The sequence below is a fragment of the Catharus ustulatus genome, unplaced genomic scaffold (assembly GCF_009819885.2).
Source record: "Catharus ustulatus isolate bCatUst1 unplaced genomic scaffold, bCatUst1.pri.v2 scaffold_68_arrow_ctg1, whole genome shotgun sequence".
Lineage (NCBI taxonomy): Eukaryota > Metazoa > Chordata > Aves > Passeriformes > Turdidae > Catharus > Catharus ustulatus.
The window spans coordinates 446878-466904 of NW_024879541.1; the positions used below are offsets into that span (position 1 = coordinate 446878).

At 41.4% G+C, this 20027-nt stretch overlaps 1 protein-coding gene across 3 annotated transcripts in view; it reads right to left on the reverse strand.

Moving 5' to 3' along the window:
• Positions 1-20027, reverse strand: part of CHD1 (chromodomain helicase DNA binding protein 1) — a 68606-nt gene that overhangs the window by 43737 nt on the left and 4842 nt on the right. For all 3 annotated transcript variants that reach the window (XM_033086900.2, XM_033086902.2, XM_033086901.2), the window contains 3 exons: positions 3542-3746; positions 2671-2775; positions 527-594 (listed from right to left, as the gene is read on the reverse strand). In XM_033086900.2, the coding sequence (XP_032942791.1) occupies positions 527-594; positions 2671-2775; positions 3542-3746 (378 nt within the window). The remainder of the gene's footprint in view (positions 1-526; positions 595-2670; positions 2776-3541; positions 3747-20027) is intronic.

The following is a 20027-nucleotide window of genomic DNA, read 5'->3' on the forward strand; positions in this document are numbered from 1 at the left end:
AAAGCAAATCTTAATAGCTTAATTATCAATTTAATAAAGTTATTTAATATCAAAACTATAATAACTTTTAGGAAGGGAAAGGGAAAGGGAAAGGGAAAGGGAAAGGGAAAGGGAAAGGGAAAGGGAAAAAGGAAATAAAAGCAACCCCACAAAAATCCAATAAAAGCCTTCTGGAAATCCTAACTAAGGGATTGTAACTTTGAATTTGCTTTGAGACAATCTATTTAAATATTCAAGAATTTTTATGGAGGGCCTCCTACTCATAAGTATACTGCAACCAAGTATTCAAAAAATAAAGGCACTGATGAATGTTTTCAAACAATATTGCAGACTCTTTTGCTGAGAAACTAGTGTGATAGCAACATTCATTTGAGAGTTTATTTTAAAATTAAAAAATTGAAAATGAAAGATTAGGACAGATTAAAAAGAGAACTTAGGCATTTCAAGAGTGAGGAAATCAAGCATAGTTACAAGCATCTGTCTTTATGATAAGAAGTGTGTGCTATTACTTAGGAAAATATCTTACTCTTTATGCTTTTTCTTCTTGGTTTCACTGGATGAGTCATCTGCTGAATCTTCACTATTTGAGGAGTCCTGCAGGGAAAGGAAATAAACCCAAGTTAATTCATTTTTACAAAAAGAATTAGGTACTTGTACAAAGTAGATTTTGAAAAGATATATCAGTTTGCCACTTTCAAATTGGAGGCATATTAATATTTTACCCTCTTCATGCCTTTCAATTTAACTGTTAGAATATTGCTATTGGTTTTTTTATTTATCCATCTGTGAATACACTGTGCCAATAGCACTCTGGAGAATACCACATAAAATCCCCATCTTAGAAAATCAACATTGTGCCTACATAAAAATAGTCATGGTGTAAGCTACCCCACATTAATCAAGATGATGTCTCTGTAAAAATCCCAATGAAATCTCCTACTCTCAAAAGCTTTTTCACCTTCCGTATTTGTTCACATTAAAGCACCAGTTTAAGAAAATTTTGAAAATAGTATGTCCCTTCTTTCTTTGCAATAGAATAAAGAACAAGATCCCTATTAAAGTTAGATTTTCTTATGGCAAATCTCATTGTCTTAAACTTAGGTTAGAACAACTTTTATCCTGAAATCTATCTTTCTGGAAAAGAGTGCTTTAAAGCTGTAAATTAACATTTTAATGATAGGCGACTAAGTTTTCTTTTTGTTTAAAAGATGAGCTGCCAAATCAGACAAAAACAGAAATCCAACAAAATTAGTGTGACTACACGGTAAAGTCTTTCTAATACAGGACAAAAACAATGCTTTACAAATAAATTACATTTCATAGTTGTGATGAGTGCTCTTCAAAAATGTTCCTACTGCAAAAAGTCAACATTTCATTAGCCTATGATTCAGGTTTTGCAATACCCGAATACAGGTTTTATTCTTAAAACACAATAGTTCCTTTGTAGTAACTACTGCAAGACTTGTAAAAATTAGTTTTCTGCTTCATATGGAATTTCTGAAACCAGCAGCACACACCTTGTACAAAAACACATGGAAAAAATATTTTAGCACTTTTATTTGTCTTTACGAAACTCAAGAAGCCAGAAACACAATATAAGTCAGTACTGTGTGGCTTGAAAATTTTGTACAGACAACATCCAGTTGTCCAAAATATCTAGCCAAAAGCAGAATCAAGACTGCTATAATTTTGGGACAACTCACTTGAAAACAAGTAACCAGAGATATCTTTACATTCTGAATAAAAACATCCGTTACTTCAATGTTAATTTTGTAGACTAACACCAGGCTTCTATGCACACGCAGAATATAAATTTGTTCCATGTACAGTAATTTCACAATTATAAGCCGCACCATTTTGACTAATATTTTGCTCCCACTCCGGAAATGCGGCTTACACTCAGGAGCGGCTATTATGTGAAAAATTATCTGAAATTTCCAACCCCGGAAGTGCAGCCGAGGTGCTGAGCCGAGCACCTGCCAGTAAAACCCAGGATTGCGTAATTGTTACAAACTGGTTACTCTGTTGCACAGCAGGTAGAGAGGCAGGGTCTGTGCCAGCAGCGCGGTGGGGGAGGTCAGGGGCTCCCTCCTTCAGGCCCCACACCCCGGGGCAGAGGCGGGGGGCTCCATGCTGCCATCCCCACGGCTCGGGGGGGAGGCAGGGGGCTCCCGCCCCCGCCTGCCGCCACAGGAGCAGGTAGACTCCGTCCCCACCTGCCGCCGTGGGAGGGGGGGGGCTCCTTCCCCTCCTGCCACTGCCGTAGGTGCCGGCGGGCTCCGTCCCCGCCTGCCACCGCGGGACAGTGCCAGGCTGGGGTGAGTGACCCCGGTGGCAGCGGCGGTCAGCCCCGAGCAGCAGTGCCTAGCTGGGCCACCTGGCCCCATCAGCAGCCCTGAACAGGTCGAGCCCACATGGTCTGAGCCGAGCCAGTAAACCCTGCCATTCCATGATTCTGTTACTAACTGGCAACTTTGCTGCACACGGGTCCTTGCTGCAAACGTCAGAGCAGCTTATAATCAAGTGCGGCTTATGTATGGACAAAGAACGAAATGTTGTCGACACCTGGAGATGTAGTTTATAGTAGTGCGTCCTGTAATCGTGAAATTACTGTATTTTTTGGAATGTATAAGACAGGTATGTGTACATTTTAAAAACTACATTATTCACCTCTTCTGAAACACTGTCTGATGAGGGTGCCTTTTGTTGTTGCTGCTGCTTCTTGAGCACTGCTGATCTTTGCACAGCAACTATACTTGGACTGGACTTCCAATACTAAACAGGAATAGAGGTGCAAGAGTCAGTTAAACATACTGAAAGTCTCTAGTTTACAATACATTTATTTTTCCTAAGTAGCATCTTAATTTTATGAGTTAAAAAACTTCACCTGGGAAAAAAAATAACAGAGAATCTTTAACAGTCTTCAGTTCTTGGTGTAACTGATCTATAACTATCTTCATAAATATGGTATACCACTCCATAACTATCTTCATAAATATGGTATACCACTCCATAAACATGGGAGAGTGCAGTAATTCTGGTCCACTGGATTAAAGAGATTTCTCAACAGCACTTTTTCCTGCATTTAGTTGACTTATTGATAAAGAAAGCTAACTGCATGTAAGCTTGACATTTTTACATAATTATTTATTGATACAATGACACCAAGCATTAGAGAAAAAATGCAAAAACAGAATTCAGGAATAACACTATGTGTATTTTTCCCTTCCATAAATTCTAGTTAATTAATGCATGCTTCTGTGTGATGAAATTCAGGTAAGTTTTTAACTCAAAAAACTTTAAAACGTGAGAATTTTAAAAGCACATATTTAAGTACTTATATGAGAAACTTGCCCAATTTTTATGACAGCAAAGTACATGCTTTCAATAACCTAATCAAGTTAAAATCTAATTAGGAACACTTCATTACCTCTTTTTATTTTTTAAATAAGCATTCACTGCTCTTTAAAATAATTTTAAAATACTTTTTAAATTTGCCTTGACACCTCCACCAAAGGATTAATTTATGTATCTTGTTTACCTCAGATCCATCAACTTTTGGTGGTTTAGACTGAATTTGTTTCTTCTCTCTAGATGTGTCAGATTCTGATTCTGATTGAGTGCCTGACTCTGAACCAGAGTCAGAGTCACTGCTGCCTGACTGGCTGCTGCTTCCATCACTACTGCTTCCAGAGCTTGAACCAGATCCAGAAGCTGATGCTGAACCAGAATCATCATCTGATTGGCTGCAATGACAAGTTAGCAGATATTACACAACTGCCAAAGTAAAAGGATTTTAAAAAAATCAACTTAGCTTTACCTGTAACTCAACTGTTAAGTTAGACCAGACAAATAGGTAGCATACAAATGGAGACAGTTGAATAAATGAGTTGAATAAAGCTAAAAATAAACAGGGAATAAGAATTCAAAGTTTAATTAGATACTCTATGTGAAGTCAAAAGAAAGATGAAGTAAAGCATTCAAATTAATACAGCAGTCTCAGACCAGAGAATTAAGTGGCAGAAATGCTTTGTAGCCACACAGACTGTTGAGCTTCACCCCCTTCAAAATCCGTGCTTAACTCCATTAAATGTTGTATTACCTAACGGTTTAGTTTACTTCACAAAGGTCTATCCAATACTGTTTTTAATCTTCATAAATCAGTGATAGTCCCTAAAACAAAACAAGAAGCTACACAGAGACTGTGCTCTTCTGTTAAAAGAGCAGCACAAAATTTTCCCATGCAGACAACTCTGAATTTGTCTGAGGTGGTATGACTTGTGCTAAAGCACTTTCCTTGGCATACACATGAGCTGTCTAAATTATTTCATCAATACATTGAATTTACACCAGTTTTAACATAATGAGCACATACGTTAGTTAAAGATACTTATTTTATGACTATTCAAAAACTTTACCAAAAAAGCATTTGTTTTTCTAGAACAACTGCATAGAGTAGATGAGTTTGAAACTTTAGTAAATTCCCCACTAGATTAATACTGTATTTCAAAGATATCCTCAGAAAGACACAACACGTAGCAAAATAATTTCAAATGTACACACACTTAAAAAGAGTAAATATGAAGCCAGAACTGAAAATGTTAAAGCCAAAACTGCCCAGCTGATCGCTGCCAGCACAATTTATCTGGCTGACAGTCAGCTGGAAGTGAGGTGGGGGAGAGGGAAGATTCATCATCTGTCCCTGTATATACTGAACTATTTCAGAACTGCAAACCAAAGCAAAATCACACCTCTGTTTTTGTAGCCACCAACAAAACTGTGCCAGCAATTAAGAAACGAAGCTATCCCTTAACAGATCCCTGGACAGTGCACCTCCATCAGCCATCTGCAACCAGCAACCACAAAATAAAGAGGGGTAAAGTGAACATGGTGAAGCTTCCTTGCTCTGAAGGGTAAGATGTGCAGAAATATGTTGCTGCTGGGTTCCTTGCACTTGCTGAGAGGAAAGCCGAGTAACAACAAGGCTGCTCAGAAATTTCCAATTTCTTTCATCAAAGTCTTACTTCAGGCATCATGCTATAACACTAACCTCACTAGCCCAAAAAGCAAGTTACAGAATATGACGCTACAATATATGACCAGACGTTAAATAACACCAGAAATAATTGGCACTCTACAATTGTCTTCTTAAGAGATTTTCGTTGCAATTGTTTTTGCACACAAATACTGCCTTACCTTATATACTGGGTGAATTGCACCTTTATAAAACAACCATTATTTCTCAGTAAAGCAAAGTGTCATTAAGTACATGTCAGGGGGACTACAGAAGGCAGTACTAACTGTAAATTAAGATATATAGAAGAAAACTCAGCATGAAGAGACACAGGTAAATATCAGCCAAAGTGCCAGTCATAAAAAGTTACCAAAAATATGTAAATCCTACAGAACCTTGAAGGAGGGGAAAGGAATCAAGTACCTTCATACAGGAAAAGGCTTGCTCAAAGACAATAATACTGTGGGTTACCAAATCAAAAATTTATGCCAAGTACTAAGCCATATGGATGGCAACTTCGTTAACTTTCCATACAGCCATAAAATAGTTCATACATACTAATACAGTTGATAATCACGGGTCCAACTGCATATGGAGACAGAGGTAAGCAAAACAAAGTGCCTGTTTTCTAAAATAGCATGGGGAAACTAACACTGGAGTAAGACATTTTGGTCAAATAGCTAATATTATAAGAAACATCTAAACTAAAAGAAAATGGTGGAGAGATAACAGAAAAGATGGAAAAAAATTAGTTTACTTAGATAAGTAAGCAAGAATTGCACTGATTACACAGAATCACAGAATCATCAAGACTGGAAAAGACCCTCAAGATTATCCAGTGAACCCAGCAGTACCAGTGTAACTCCTAAACCACTACATCACCCAGCACCAGACCAAATGCCTCTTGGACATACCCAGGCATAAACAATTGACAGGAAATTTTAAGTTGTTTGATGTTCTTCACAGTAATTGAGTGTAAGTTCAAAAGGAAAGGAACTGAAATAGAAAAAGAAGTCTAGTAGATAATGCTATTTGCTGTAGAGTTGGATGCAAAAAAAATACCAGCTAATGCAAAACCTTATTATTTACTATGAGATCAGTTATCATCTAAGGCCTCTGTTAAAAAATACCAACATGTCAACATGTGGATATTGATGTAGGTCATACAGCATGCAAAGAAAAAACACAGGCTCCTTATCTTGCCAGCTAGGTCTCACCAAAGCTCTGAGTCCAGTAATGAATTCCCATTAGGCTTATGAGAAGGACCAGCAAAAGAAGAGCTATTCCATAATCCCTGTTCCTCAAAACAAATTGGCCTGATTTGGAGAAGAGTAGGCTAATACAAGTCAACTGCATCCCAACTCACAGTAACATCTGTCAAAGAGTAAAAATCTTAATTCAGCCACATCACTAATGAATGCAAGACCACAAAACAAACCTGCACATAGAAGTAAAAGGAATGGGGCGAGAAATTAGTGAAATTACAGGAAGAAAAAACAAATAATAAAATTTACCACAATTGATTTAGAGCAGCCCTAATGATACCATGCATGAAGAACAATGTAGGATCCTACCAGAGATTGACATATGGTACAAAGAAGAGAAAAATAAATAGTCATATGAAATTCAAAGACTATAGCATCAATAATACTAGTATTTCTCATCCCACAGTGTTGAATACGAATAAGGAAACAGGAAAAGACAAACTGAGTAGCCTAATGTAATTTTTCAACTAGGGTAACAGCAACAACTTGCTGAAACATTTATCAGAGCTTAGCAACCTATGTCAGTTTACATGCATGCATGCATAAAATGTTTGAAATTAACTCATAAAAAGCACTAAAGGAGTTCAAACACACAAGGCTAGTCTATGTTGGGAAGAGCTTACTTCAACTATAATTATTTAAATTAATGCAGTTGCATGAAACTTGTGTGAACTACACGTTCTGCCGGTGCACCACATACTCCCAGATATCTTCATGGAACTACAGTGCATATTAAAGTAAGTAGGTAAGAATAACAAACAGGTCTTCATTTCTACTGAATAGCAAAAATCTTCCCAGTTGACTTGTCACAGGACAAGCAACTGACAGGCTCTGAGGGTTATCAAAGCAATGTTTCTTTTATCATGTACTTTCATATATTGTTTCAACGTGAACCTTGGAGGCACAAACTCTAGGAAGAGAGCACTGTAAGTCATAAATCTAAAGCTCCTGTTTGCAAAGGAGGTAGAAAGTAAAATAATAAATAAGCTATGCATAAAGACAAATTGCAGATCTTTAAGACAGTACAGATAAGCAGAACTGCATGAGATACATCACCTACAAATCCCCAATAGCTGCAACAGTCCATATATCAAAGGACTTTCTTTCCTCCAGAGAAGTATGAAGGACTTGAACCAACAGTTAACAGTGATGGGGGCACATAAGGTAAAAACACACCTATGGTAAGAACTACAAGTTTAGGGCTCAGTTTTTAGTGTGTAAAGTATTTTCAATATTGGAGAGAAAACTAGTATTTTTCTTTCTATAATTTAAAGATCCAAAAGAGAGCATGTTTATGCCAAGATCAAAATATACACTTCCAGATACATACTGTCCCTTTGCACTTCCTGTACTTAAAAAATAAATAAATATTTGTCTAGCACTTCCAATGATAATATTTCATATAACACAGCAGTTTAAAGAAAACATTTTTTGTATCAACACAACAACATAAAAACCTCTGCTGTCTAATAGGACCAGCTATCTAGTCAAACAGAAATTGAATAGAATTTTTCAGCCTAAGAATTAGTTCTTAATGAGCTCTAAAGCTCTATATCTACAAGGCAGATGGAAAGAGTGGAGTTGATTATCAACTGGTTTTCTTTGTTTCTTCATATATCTCACACGAAACAGCTTTAGACCAATATCAGACCCAACTAACAATCCCCATCAGATATAATGGAGCATCTTGCTTGTTTTTTGCAAAACAACTGTAAGAAAGAGTAGCAATGAAATAAAAACATAGACCTATGTAACTTATTCTAAAAATTAAGAAATCCACCAAAATACACAAAGACATATTTGGGACAAAGGGAGAAGAGCTATGTAGAGAGGAGAATAAGGAATAACACTTCCTCTCACAACAAATGGAAAAGTGACATGTATATGTGGCATTTTCTAGCCATGTCTCTTAAGCCATATCCTTAATGAAAAAATGGGGCAGCGAAAATGAAGTCTTAGGGAAAACTCAATGTAGCAGCAGTTTCCTTTCTCATTTCAACTTCTATTCAGCAAAGATACTACAGTTTACTATATCATATCAATTTAACACACAGAGACCAACAATTTCTACCACTTTGCCTCTGAACACGTAACATCACTGGGACATTATCTGTATTTCTTATTTCTGTTCCACATGCAGTGTTGACCTAAACAAAACTTAACAATGAGTTGTTGCTTCGCGTTTTGACATGAGCCAGTGAACCTGCCTCCAGACTTACTTAACTGAGAAACTATGTTTTAAAGGAAGCCTTCCGAGTGATAAAGACAATTCATATTTCAAACTGATGTGAGGAATGCCAGGATTTACCTAAAGGGTTTATCATGCTCTAAGGAGCCAGCCTTTTAGCTGCAGTATTTGCCCTAAGCTGTTCTTTGAAAGATAAACAGCTTCCCCCTCTCCCAGGCTCACCACACTTCTCTGGTAAGACAAAACTGGTACATGAAGATGAGATGTGCAAGACAACTTATGGGGGTATATAAAGAATACATTGGAACTGATATTTATATTTATTTTTATTTAAAACAAATAAACAAAACCAAAAAACCCTACCTAAACCCAAACCAAAGCAACAACCCATGAAATAAGAAGGAAGGAATCCAGGAAGGAAGGAAACCCCAAGCCACTAATTCAACTCCACAAACATTCAACTATTTAAGACATGGTGTGACACTTGCAAGCTCCCTCAGCCTGTATGTCTTATGGCCCGGTGTCACATAAGGCAGTTGAGGGGCCCTGGGAGAAGTATATGTTCCACAGCCCAGACGGGTCCGAGTGGTGAGATGACTCCATTCCTTATGTGGGCAGTGAGACAGAACAGAGTTTGTCTCTGCCTGATTAGGTGGATTCATGGATAGTATTACACAGTTTTAACCAAACTAACCCTTACAGACTGGAGAAGTAGAGAAGTACAGTAATTTCACGACTATAAAGCGCACCGGATTGTAAGACGCACTTGTTTTTTACAGTTAAGATCCGTGCCACGCGCAACAAAGTAATGAATTAGTAACGGAATCCCATGATCATGGAGTTTACTGGCAGGTGCTCAATTTGCAAACATTTTTTACAGATTGGTGTAGCCTTTAAACGCAGCCCCAAGTGTCCTCCCCAGCAATCCCGCTCACCCCTCGCAGGCGAGGTAGAGCTCAGGGCGGTCGCGGCTCGGGGTGGCCACGGCTCACACCTCACACCTTGGGGTTGCTGCAGTTCAGGGCAGCTCAGGGTTGCCACGGCTTGCAGCGGCTCAGGGCGGCTCAGGACTGCCTGTGGCTCAGGACTGCCCACAGCTCGAGGCGGTTCGGGACTGCCTGCAGCTCAGGGCTGCCCGTGGCTCAGGGCGGCACGGGGCTCGGGGCGGCGCAGGGCTGCCCGCGGCTCGGGGCTGCCCGCAGCTCAGGGTTGCGTGGGGCTGCCCGCTCCCTCCCTCCCTGTGTGGCTCCTGCTGGCCAGGGGCTGCCCGTGGCTGCCCGGTCCCACCCACTCTGCATGGATCCTGCTGGCTGGGGGCTGCCTGGTCCCGCCCACCCCGTGCGGCTCCTGCTGGTCGGGGGCTGCCTGGTCCTGCCCACCTCATGTGGTTCCTGCTGGCCAGGGGCTGCCCGGTCCCTCCCTCCCCACGCGGCTCCTGCTGGCCAGGGGCTGCCTGGTCCCGCGCACCCCACATGGCTCCTGCCAGCTGCAGCCGCCTACTCCCGACCCGCCTCGTGGCTCGGCGCTCCCGCGGCGTCGCCCCTCCTCGCGGCTCGCACTTCTGGGTTGGCAAATTTCACAACTTTGTACATTATATAAGGCGCACTGGACTATAAGGCGCATTTCCGGATTCGGACCCAAATTTTAGTCAAAAGGGTGCGCCTTATAGGCGTGAAATTACTGTAGTTTAAAAAGTCTTGTAAGGAAATAATGGACTGAAGGTACTGTGAGTACATGTGAAAAGAAAATGGCAGCGCTTTTTCTACTTCTACTACATCACAAGCTCTTCATAAGCCACACTCCTAGGCAACAGAAAATGACAATTTAATGATATCTGACAAGAAGCTGAATTAAAGAAAATTTCATTTATCAAGATGGTTCAAAATACTACTTATCAATGTTAACAATTACTCTTATCCTAAATGTGTATCGTATCTTGAGATACTAGCCCATGGTAGTACAAAACCATCAACATTACCAAGACATCTGAAAACTAACCATCCAGAACACAAAGATAACAATTTTTGCCAGCACTATTTCAAATAATGCAATAATAGTAAATCTTGTACTTTAAAAAATGTCCCTTAATTTAATAATAAATGGCTAGCATCACAGAACTGAGTTTTTGTTGCTTAAAAGTAGCTAAAATAATGCATGGAAAACTGCAGTGACAAACTGAAGAACATTTCTTTGTCAGCAAACACTGCTGAAAAATATATAAAAACATTGCCGAAGGTTTGAAGAAACAAGTAGTAGAACAAATTATCCATTTCAGGAGGTGTGTCCTATAGTTGGATGAAAGTACAGGTGCTTCTAACATGTCCCAAATCCAGGACTTTCAACAATGAGGTACACAAAATACTACTTTTCCTAAGTCACTAAAGGAAAAGTATTAGACAAGTACACTAATTTCACGATCATAAGGTGAACCGGACTATAAGGCGCACCGCTCAGGAGTCGGCAAATTTCACAACTTTGTAGATCATGTAAGGCGCACTGGAGTATAGGGCACACTTTTTTTTTGCAGCGAGGCTCCGCCCCCAGCTCCCCCCGCATGGTTGCTAGTCGAGGCCCCGCCTCAACCCAGCAGCCATTGGTCCCTGGGCCCGCCTGTACCTGGCGGGGCCGTGCTATGCCCACCGCCACTCTGTGCAGTGTCCCCGGGGCTGGGCTATGTCCGCTGCCGCTCCGTGCAGCTTCCCTGGGGCCGGGGCATGCCCGTCGCTACTCCGTGGAGTGTCCCCAGGGCTGGGCTATGTCCGCCGCTGCTCCGTGCAGCATCCCCGGGGTCCCGCTGCTCTGGGAGCTCCTTGGCGCTCTGGGTGACCCGATGCTGGCAGGTTCGCCCCGCGCCGTCACTACCCCAATGCTGGTGGCTTCCCCCCCCGCACGGTGGCTGCCCTGATGTCAGTGGGTCTGCCCCGCGCAGGGGCCGCCCCGATGCCGGCGGCTTTGCCACCCTGCCTGGGCTGCGCCGCTGCCCTTTCCCTCCCCTGCGCGGCCGCTGCCCCAATGCCGCTAGGCTCACCCCGGCCCGGCGCTGGCATGATGCCACCGCTGGGCGGGCACTGTTCGGCTGGGGACTGTTGCGGGCTTGCACTTCCAGGGTGGCAAATGTCACAACTTTGTCCATCAGATAAGGTGCACTGGACTATAAGGCGCGCTTCTGGTTTCGGGGGAAAATTTTAGTCAAAAAGGTGTGCCGTATAGTCGTGAAATTACCGTCATTTCATCAACAGTAAACTGTTCTTCTATTAAAAAAGAAAAAACAAAGCTTTATGAAAAAAACAATGTAAACATAACTAGGAATGTGTAGTTGCTTGGACTAAAATAAAAACCAAAGTCTAGTAGGGGCGGTAAGAGATTGCAGTACAAAATAAATTCATCCACTCCATCAATAATAGGCAAGTTGTTCCAGCAAAGAATCTGGAGCCAGAAGAATGCAGGAAGTCACTGATGTTCTTAATTTTATGAAAACAAGTGCACTAAATAGTAAAATATTTACAATACTTTGCAACAAGATAGGAAGTGAACATAAAAAAATATTTATATTATAAGAGGTTGAACTACTAAGAAGTACTGTTGACCAGGAATATTAGATTTTGGTGAGATCTGAGGATGTTGGTGGGTTGTTTTAAAAAGAAGAGTGCTTCAAATATACTGACCATTTCTGTGGAAACAATTTGTACCAGTATTACGCTACCTAGGGGCTATTTTAAAAAACAAACCAACAGACTTTATGCATCCCTTCCAAGTGAAGACGACATTTTAACACTGAAAAAGCAGCTGCTTTTCTAAAGAAACTCATGCCATGGAGATAGCATTTTGAAAACAGATGTTTAAAAAGGTTTCCATCATTATGTAATCTTATCACTAAAACCAATGTATGTCACCCAAAAAAAGCTATTGTATCTATACACATTAAAAGCTGAGAGAGATTTCCAGCTTTTTAAAAAATCTGTCAAAAGTTTCACTGGGTTTTGAACCCATTTGTTAAAAACATGAAAATTGTAGTCCCTTCAGATTAATATGCATAAAATGATTGACAGGATAGTTGGAATTTACTAGGCAAAATTTAAGAAAAAAAACCTTTTCATAATTAGCTGATGGGATTGAAAAAGACAGTACTATGACTTAGTAACTGCAGTAAACGATGCACTTTTTCCATCTGAAGTCATGTATCCTTTGCTACGTATCTTCTTCAGATGTGCTAGTCAATAAAATAAGGTACTAAAATAAACTTCACGAAGAACCATACCTTCAAAACCACTGTGTTACAAAATGTTGAACCAAGATACTACTACTACACAAGAATATTCTTAACATTTCTTCAGTAAGTGTTAAAAGGGTTCTTTTACCAATAAAACCCTGTATTTTCAAATACTAAATCTTTATCTCATACTTTTAAATTTTCTATTTCTTGTATATATCTTACAATGCAGATTCTAGTACAAGTACTATTACATGTATATACTTCATAAATGAACTACATATACAGTAATTTCACGAGTGTATACTCACCGGAGTATAAGGCGCACTCTTTTTCTTGCAGCGAGGATCCGCTGCCAGCTCTCCACATGCAGCTCATGCCAGCCGGGGCTGCTCACTCCCGCCCTCCCCATGCGGCTCCTGCCGGCTGGGGCCGCTCGTTCCTGCCCTCCCCACGCAGCTCCTGCCAGCCATGGCCCCTTGCTCCCACCCTCCCCGCATGGCTCCTGCCGGCCGGGGCCGTTCGCTCCCACTCTCCCCTGCCCTCCCCGCACGGCTCCTACCGGCCAGGGCCGCCGGCTTCCCCCGCGGCTCTCACGGTTCGCACTTCCGGGTTGGCAATTTTCTGATCTTTGTCCATATATAAGGCGCACAAGCATGTAAGGCACACTTCTGGGTTCGAATCAAAATTTCAGTCAAAAAGGTGCGCCTTATACTCCTGAAATTACTATACATTGAAATGCATGCTGAAATATTGACAGAAGTGCACAAACAACAGTTCTGAAGGCCACTGCACTAAGAGATTAATAAAAAGGTAATGGAGAGATGTCTCTTTTTCCTTAACCCAGACATGCTAAGCAAGCCTTGCTTATTAAAAAAGAACATCAATCTGTAATCCCTTTTGCAGAATTAACTATGACCCTCTTCCACATGAGCAGTAATTCAGACTAAATCCTAGTATGCTAGATGCTAAACTTAAGAGTAAAAATTGAATTACTTAGGAAAAGGTATATACATTTACACACAGACATTCAAGGAGAGCATTTACATCTGTCACCTCCTCACAGTAAAAGGGGAACAAAAAACTAAGAAACACAAAACTGTAAAATCTTCTCTTTAACTGCTCCTGCCTTTGCTCTGAGTTTCAGAAATATTTACACAATTCATACTGGGAAGAGTATGCACTATCACACTTTGAAAACACATTCAGTCCTCACCAATACATTCACCTATGGGTGAGGGTATGTAAAAATAACTTTTTGTGACATTGATATTGTTGCCCTCTCCAATGTTCCCTGTTGTGTACCATCTACCAGTTTACCCATTTACCATTTTTTTAAATACAACTGTTTGAGTTTTTTAAGGTCACAAGAAAATATATACCGAAGTTTCAGAGATTTTTAGTAGCTCATCTGACATCTGCTAAAATGGGACACCTCGCAGCCAGCTGTAACAAGACAAAAATAATTATAATCAGCTGGAGACAGGTCTGAAAGCTTTTCAGAGCATGAAGACAAGTAATCTCTTATTGTAACAAATAATCTCTGATTTTAACAACTTGTACTAGCAGAATTCCAGAAATTATTTAATCTTCCCTGAAGTGGAAAAGGAAAGAAGATGTAAAATAAGAAGAAAGTACAGTAACTTCACAATTTTAAGTTGCACCATTGTGACTAAAATTTTGGTTCCAACCTGCAAGTGCGGCTTACACTCAGGAGCAGCCAATATATGAACAAATTTTGGAAATTTCCCAACCCGGAAGTCTGAGCCCACAGCAGCTCCAAGCCGGAGCCTGCCTGGCCCTGGGCAGCGGGGCAGTGGCGGCACAGCGGCAGTGCCCGGGCACGCCGCAGCCCCGCTTCCTGGCAGCGCTGGCCGGGGACGCCGCTCTCTCTCTTCCCGGTGGCAGTGGCTGGGGACACCGCTCTCCCTCTTCCCAGCAGCAGCGACCGAGCACACCACACCCCCGCTTCCTGGTGGCCCCGGCAGGGGACGCCGCTCTCCCGCTTCCCGGAGGCACCAGCTGGGCACGCCGCTCCCCTGCTTCCCAGCGGCAGCGGCCAGACACGCCGCTCCCCTGTTTCCCGGCAGCAGTGGCAGGGCACGCTGCACCCCCACTTCCCAGTGGCAGCAGCGAGCGGGGCCAGGGCCGCTCCCTGGCGGCCACCCCGAGCAGGGCCAAGCCAGTAAACCCCACGATCATATGATTCTGTTACTAACTGGCAACTTTGCGAAAGTTGCACATGGATCCTTGCTGTGAACGAAAGTGCGGCTAATGATCTGGTGCGGCTTATATATGGACAAAGACCTAAACATTGCCGGCACCCGGAGCTGTGACTTATAATCAGGTGCGGCTTGTAATCGTGAAATTACAGTAATTTCACAACTATAAGGTGCACTGGATTATAAGGCGCACTTCCACGTGTTGGTAAATTTTCTAACTTTTGCCCATATATAAGGCACACCAGACTATAAGGTGCACTCTTTTTTTGCAGCGAGGATCCACCGCGGGCTGCCAGCCGCGGTCCCACCTGCCCATGTCGGCCGCGGCACTGCGGCCCCACCTGCACCCCCACCAGCTGTACTGCTGGCCCTGCTGGCCCTGCCTGCGCCCGTGCAGGCTGCGCTGCTGGCCCCGCTCACACCCCCGCTGGCCCCGCTCGCACCCCCACCGGCACCACTGCGGCCCCGCTTGCACCCCTGCCAGCCACACTGCTGCCCCTGCCTGCACCTGTGCCAGCTGTGTTGCTGGCCCCACTCACACCCCCACTGGTCCCACTCGCACCCCCGCCGGCCTCACTGCTGGCCCTCCTTGCACCCCCGCCAGTGACGCTGCTGGCCCTGCTCACAGCCCTGCTGGCCCTGTCTGCCCATGACAGCCGTGGCCCCGCTGGCCCCACCGGCCCTGTCTGCCCATGACAGCCGTGGTCCCGCTGGCCCCACCGGCCCCTGCCAGCCGCAGCTCTGCCGGCTGCCCCCGCAGCTGTCACAGTTCACACTTCCAGGTTGGCAAATTTCTGAACTTTGTCAGTATATAAGGTGCACCGGATTATAAGGCACACTTATGGGTTTCCATCAAAATTTCAGTCAAAAGGGTGCACCTTATAGTCGTGAAATTACTGTACTGTATGTATTTTTTCAAAATACTCATTGCAAACCAAATGATAAATGACAATATTTCATACTGTGCTAAAATTCCACTTTTAAAATCATTGCTACAATAAGGACAAAAAACCTATCTGATAGAAAGGCAGTTTACTTGCACTAAAGAAACAGAACCTAAGCTCTGCAATAAACTTATTAAAAACACAGGGAGATAACAACAGTGAGGTAGTCATAACATCTGGTTGCTTTCTTTTCCATGTTTGCCTATGGGATTCTTTAACTTCACCTGCATTTTCTGAGGCACAGTCTATAAGCAATTTATTTTCTAGCTTACGAACTTTAAGTGTCAGCTGATATAGTTTAACTAGAGTCACTAATCGACCAACTTTCCTTGCAACAAATAATGCCCATTAGTGCAAAACAGCACCACTGACTTTCACAAAATTAATCACCTGAACTGACATTAGAAATTACTGAGATTCTGGTATCATACCTCTAGGGGGAGGATGCAAGGAACATTATATATTTCTTCAAACACTGACTGGAATACTTGCACAATTAGCTGTCTGCTGCTGTCTAACACAATCACACAAATGCTGCATCAGGAAGAGGGCTTCTGCTTCCCTCTCTTAAGAGCTCATCTTACAGAATAAGATTTACCAAGTGTGTTATTTCTTAATAACTCTTCTTCCTACACAACCCAGGGTCTTTGCTTAAATTGTTCTGTTGGAAACAGTTCAGCCAAGATACCTTACCCTCACTGTAGCTACCTGAGGTGGAACAGGACACATGGTCTAGATACAACTTTCCTTTTGACTGTGCATCTGTATCTACTTTTTTCTTTCTTCCAAAAAAAGCCTGATTAAAAACTGATAATTAAAAGAAAACTCCACTATTTTTAGGCAGCACAAACTAGAATCTACTTCTGTCTCTCCTCAGTCTTTCCAAACTTAGTCAAGATGGTCTCTCTACAGGACCGTGAAGAGCTGGAACCTACGTTTTTAATTCAAGTCTCCTGGCAGAACAGTCACTTTACCTAACATAATCAGAGCAACTACCGAATGACAGACTACATGAGAATATTTATTGTGAATCTGTTTGTCAAATTCACCCCACTTTACCATGTCTACCCCTTCCTTGTTCTGGTCTTGTACTACTGACCTCTTCTAACCAATTTCACTTCATTGTCCAACTTGCCTTCTTCGCAGATGACTTCCCAGATGACTCGGATTCCAAGAAGTCAAATGGCTCCAGAAATTATAAACACTATCAAGACCAGAATAGGAAGTGCAGAAGCATACAGGGCAAAGCAAGTTAAGCTACATAACAGAGGTGTTAACATAATAGACACAGTAATACAGTAATAATGTTTGCTGAGATTAAACATTGAAGACCATTTATGCTTTAGGCACTTAACTCCATCAATCAAAACAAAATTTAAGTCCATCTTCTGTGTCACATAAGCCTTCTTCCCTCCTCCACCTCCATGCAAATTACATGTATTACTTACTTTTTAAAAGATAATATGAAAATGTCATTATGTGCTTAAAGGTGCCCCTGAATAAGAAACATTACATTGCATTCACTTTGCTCAACTGAAATAGAAAAAACAAACACTCAAAAACCCAATTCCCCCTCTCCAAACTAAAGTAAGACAGTACTATAAAAGACTGTGCAGAACAGTCTCATAAGGATACGGAAAATACAAACAAGCATGATGGATAAAAGCACTAGTGATGATCTCCCTGGTACTGCTGAAGTGAGACCATTTCTTTACTGTGCAAACAAACTCAAGTACTAATGAAAAATTCAACAGTCAGCAGTAAGTTTCAGTAGCAGACCTACAGTACATACTAAAATTAACTGCAGGTCTGAGGCTGGAAGTTCTACATGAAAGATTAGTTTCATGTATGTTGACAAACTGTGGTGTAAAGTCTAGAAAGAGTACTTTGCAGAGCATTTAAGAAGCCTCTTACCTCTAGCCCTTGATAGCTCCAACTGCAAAGCAGCACATGTCAAATCTGATTTGGTATGGAATTCAGACACACTGAAGGAATTTCCTGGGGCTTTTTATGAACACTGTCTCTGGGTACTCCCTACACATTCACAAATCTATGCCTGAATGCAGTATTTATTTGCAAACTCTTTGAAAGAAAAGCAACAGGCTAGAGAAGGTACCAAAGCAGGTAACAGGTTAAAGCAAATGCAATTTTTTTTTCCAACTCCCCCAAATAAATACCTATGCAATGAAACTGGGGAATGCTTTGGAGAAATTACAGGCTTAAAGCAAGAATCCTGCCACAAATGCTTACTTTAGCTGTCACAGTCCTAAGTTCAGTTTCACTAGCTTATTCTTTAACAGGTGCCCCTGAACGGATCATACAATGAGAAACTAGGCACTAGAAATACAAATCCTAAAATGCAAGCTAAACAAGTCACACTGCAAAAGAACTGACAGAAAATGCAGACTCCTCTCTAGGATAATAACTGATCCAAGAACAGCTAATTTGACACCACTGATTTCAAGTACATTCATTAGATGACATTAGCTTACTGATCTTCTGTTTCAAGGCTAGAAAGATAGAGTCACAGTTTAAGCAAACTGAAGTTCAACACACTAAAAAAGAAAGAGATAACTATTTGCAGAATCTTTGAAAGGTATCTGAGATGACAAGTCTCCTTTGCTGCTTGGTTGTTGGGTTTTTTTTAACAAGATGAAGGAAGAAAAGCATTGGAACATGAAGAGCCCATTCAAAATGTGCAGAAGTAACAGATACTAAATGCTAAACTTGTAAAATAGCAAGAAAGTTTCTACAGGCAAATGCTCTGCAAATAGTAATCTTTTCTAGTTTTATTTTTTCAAGAAATCTTAATTATTTAACATAATTATAATGCATAAAGTAGATTTATCTTACTCATCATTGTCAGTAAATAACAGACAGCACAAAGAGCTCAATCTGCCAAATGTTACTTCCGGTCCTCATCTATCACAGGCTATGAAGTCAATTGAGTTTTCCTGGTATGGGCTAACACATTGTGTTTCCTGTCCTGCAGATTAATTATCTGTTGCTACTACTGTAAACAAAGCAATGTTATCAAAACTAAACTGATTACCTCCCAGTTTTCATGACCCTATGAAGTACATTGCAAATCTTTACTTGAAAGATGCAAGTCACACATTCTAAGACCACAAAGAAGTTCCAGGGACCCATCACAGGCAGGAGGTATCAGTGATTACTCAGGGTTCTACTACTTTGTTGTGTAATGTGAGCAACCTTCAGCACATAGCTCGATCCAGCAGCAACACAATGGTATCTTTACCGGAAGCTCCTTAGAGAGCACCAGCAAAAAGTATTAACTGGAATTTAATTTAAAAAGAAAATGAAACAAAACAACCAAAAACAGCTGAGGGACCACATCTGGACAGGCCTTATATATATACACTACCAGTATCACAAAACTTCACTTTCTCTTGAGGAATATGAAAAACTTGCATAGTCAATTAAAAACACTGAAATTACTATCATAACATCAACTTTCAAGTGTGCAAAGACTTGTAAAAGTCTTTGGTGTAAGCAGCTGCAAAAATGGCCAGCTACCTTCCACTCAAGTTACACTGAGCACATGCCTTTTTACATAGGAAAGAAGATATGCTCAAGTCCTCTCTACCTATGTGCAGAAACAAAGCAGCAGAGAGATGGGAAATCAGATTGTTATTCAAATAGTGTCAACATTTCATTGCTGCAGTCCCTGTTCTACCTGGCACTTGTCTTGTAGTTCAGGTACAACTGCCCTTCCGTGCTGATTAAGCTTGCTTATTACTATGTAACTTGAATGCACGTATTCATATTCATGCTGTCAAGAACACTATACAAAGATGGTCCACATGAGTAACTTCTTAGCATACTGTGAATAAGTCTTTGTGTCTACAGTCACTTACTGTCCAGATGAACAATATCTGTGATATTTTACCTTGAGCTATTTAAAAACATCATAGAATAGTTCTATCAAGTAAACAACAAGCTGGAAAGCAGAGGCCACTGTGATTACTGGACAGAACCTGGAACACCAATCAATAAGACTAGTCAACAATATTTACAATAATTTCCATCATGCTCAGTTCTAGTACTGATTTAGAGCTTCAGAGCTTGCTGAAACAAGCAAGGAAAGTACGAATGGTGCGGTCATGCACTGTTCTGTAGCAAAACAGAACTTCAGGACCAACACCTGCAAGCAAGGGAAGTTT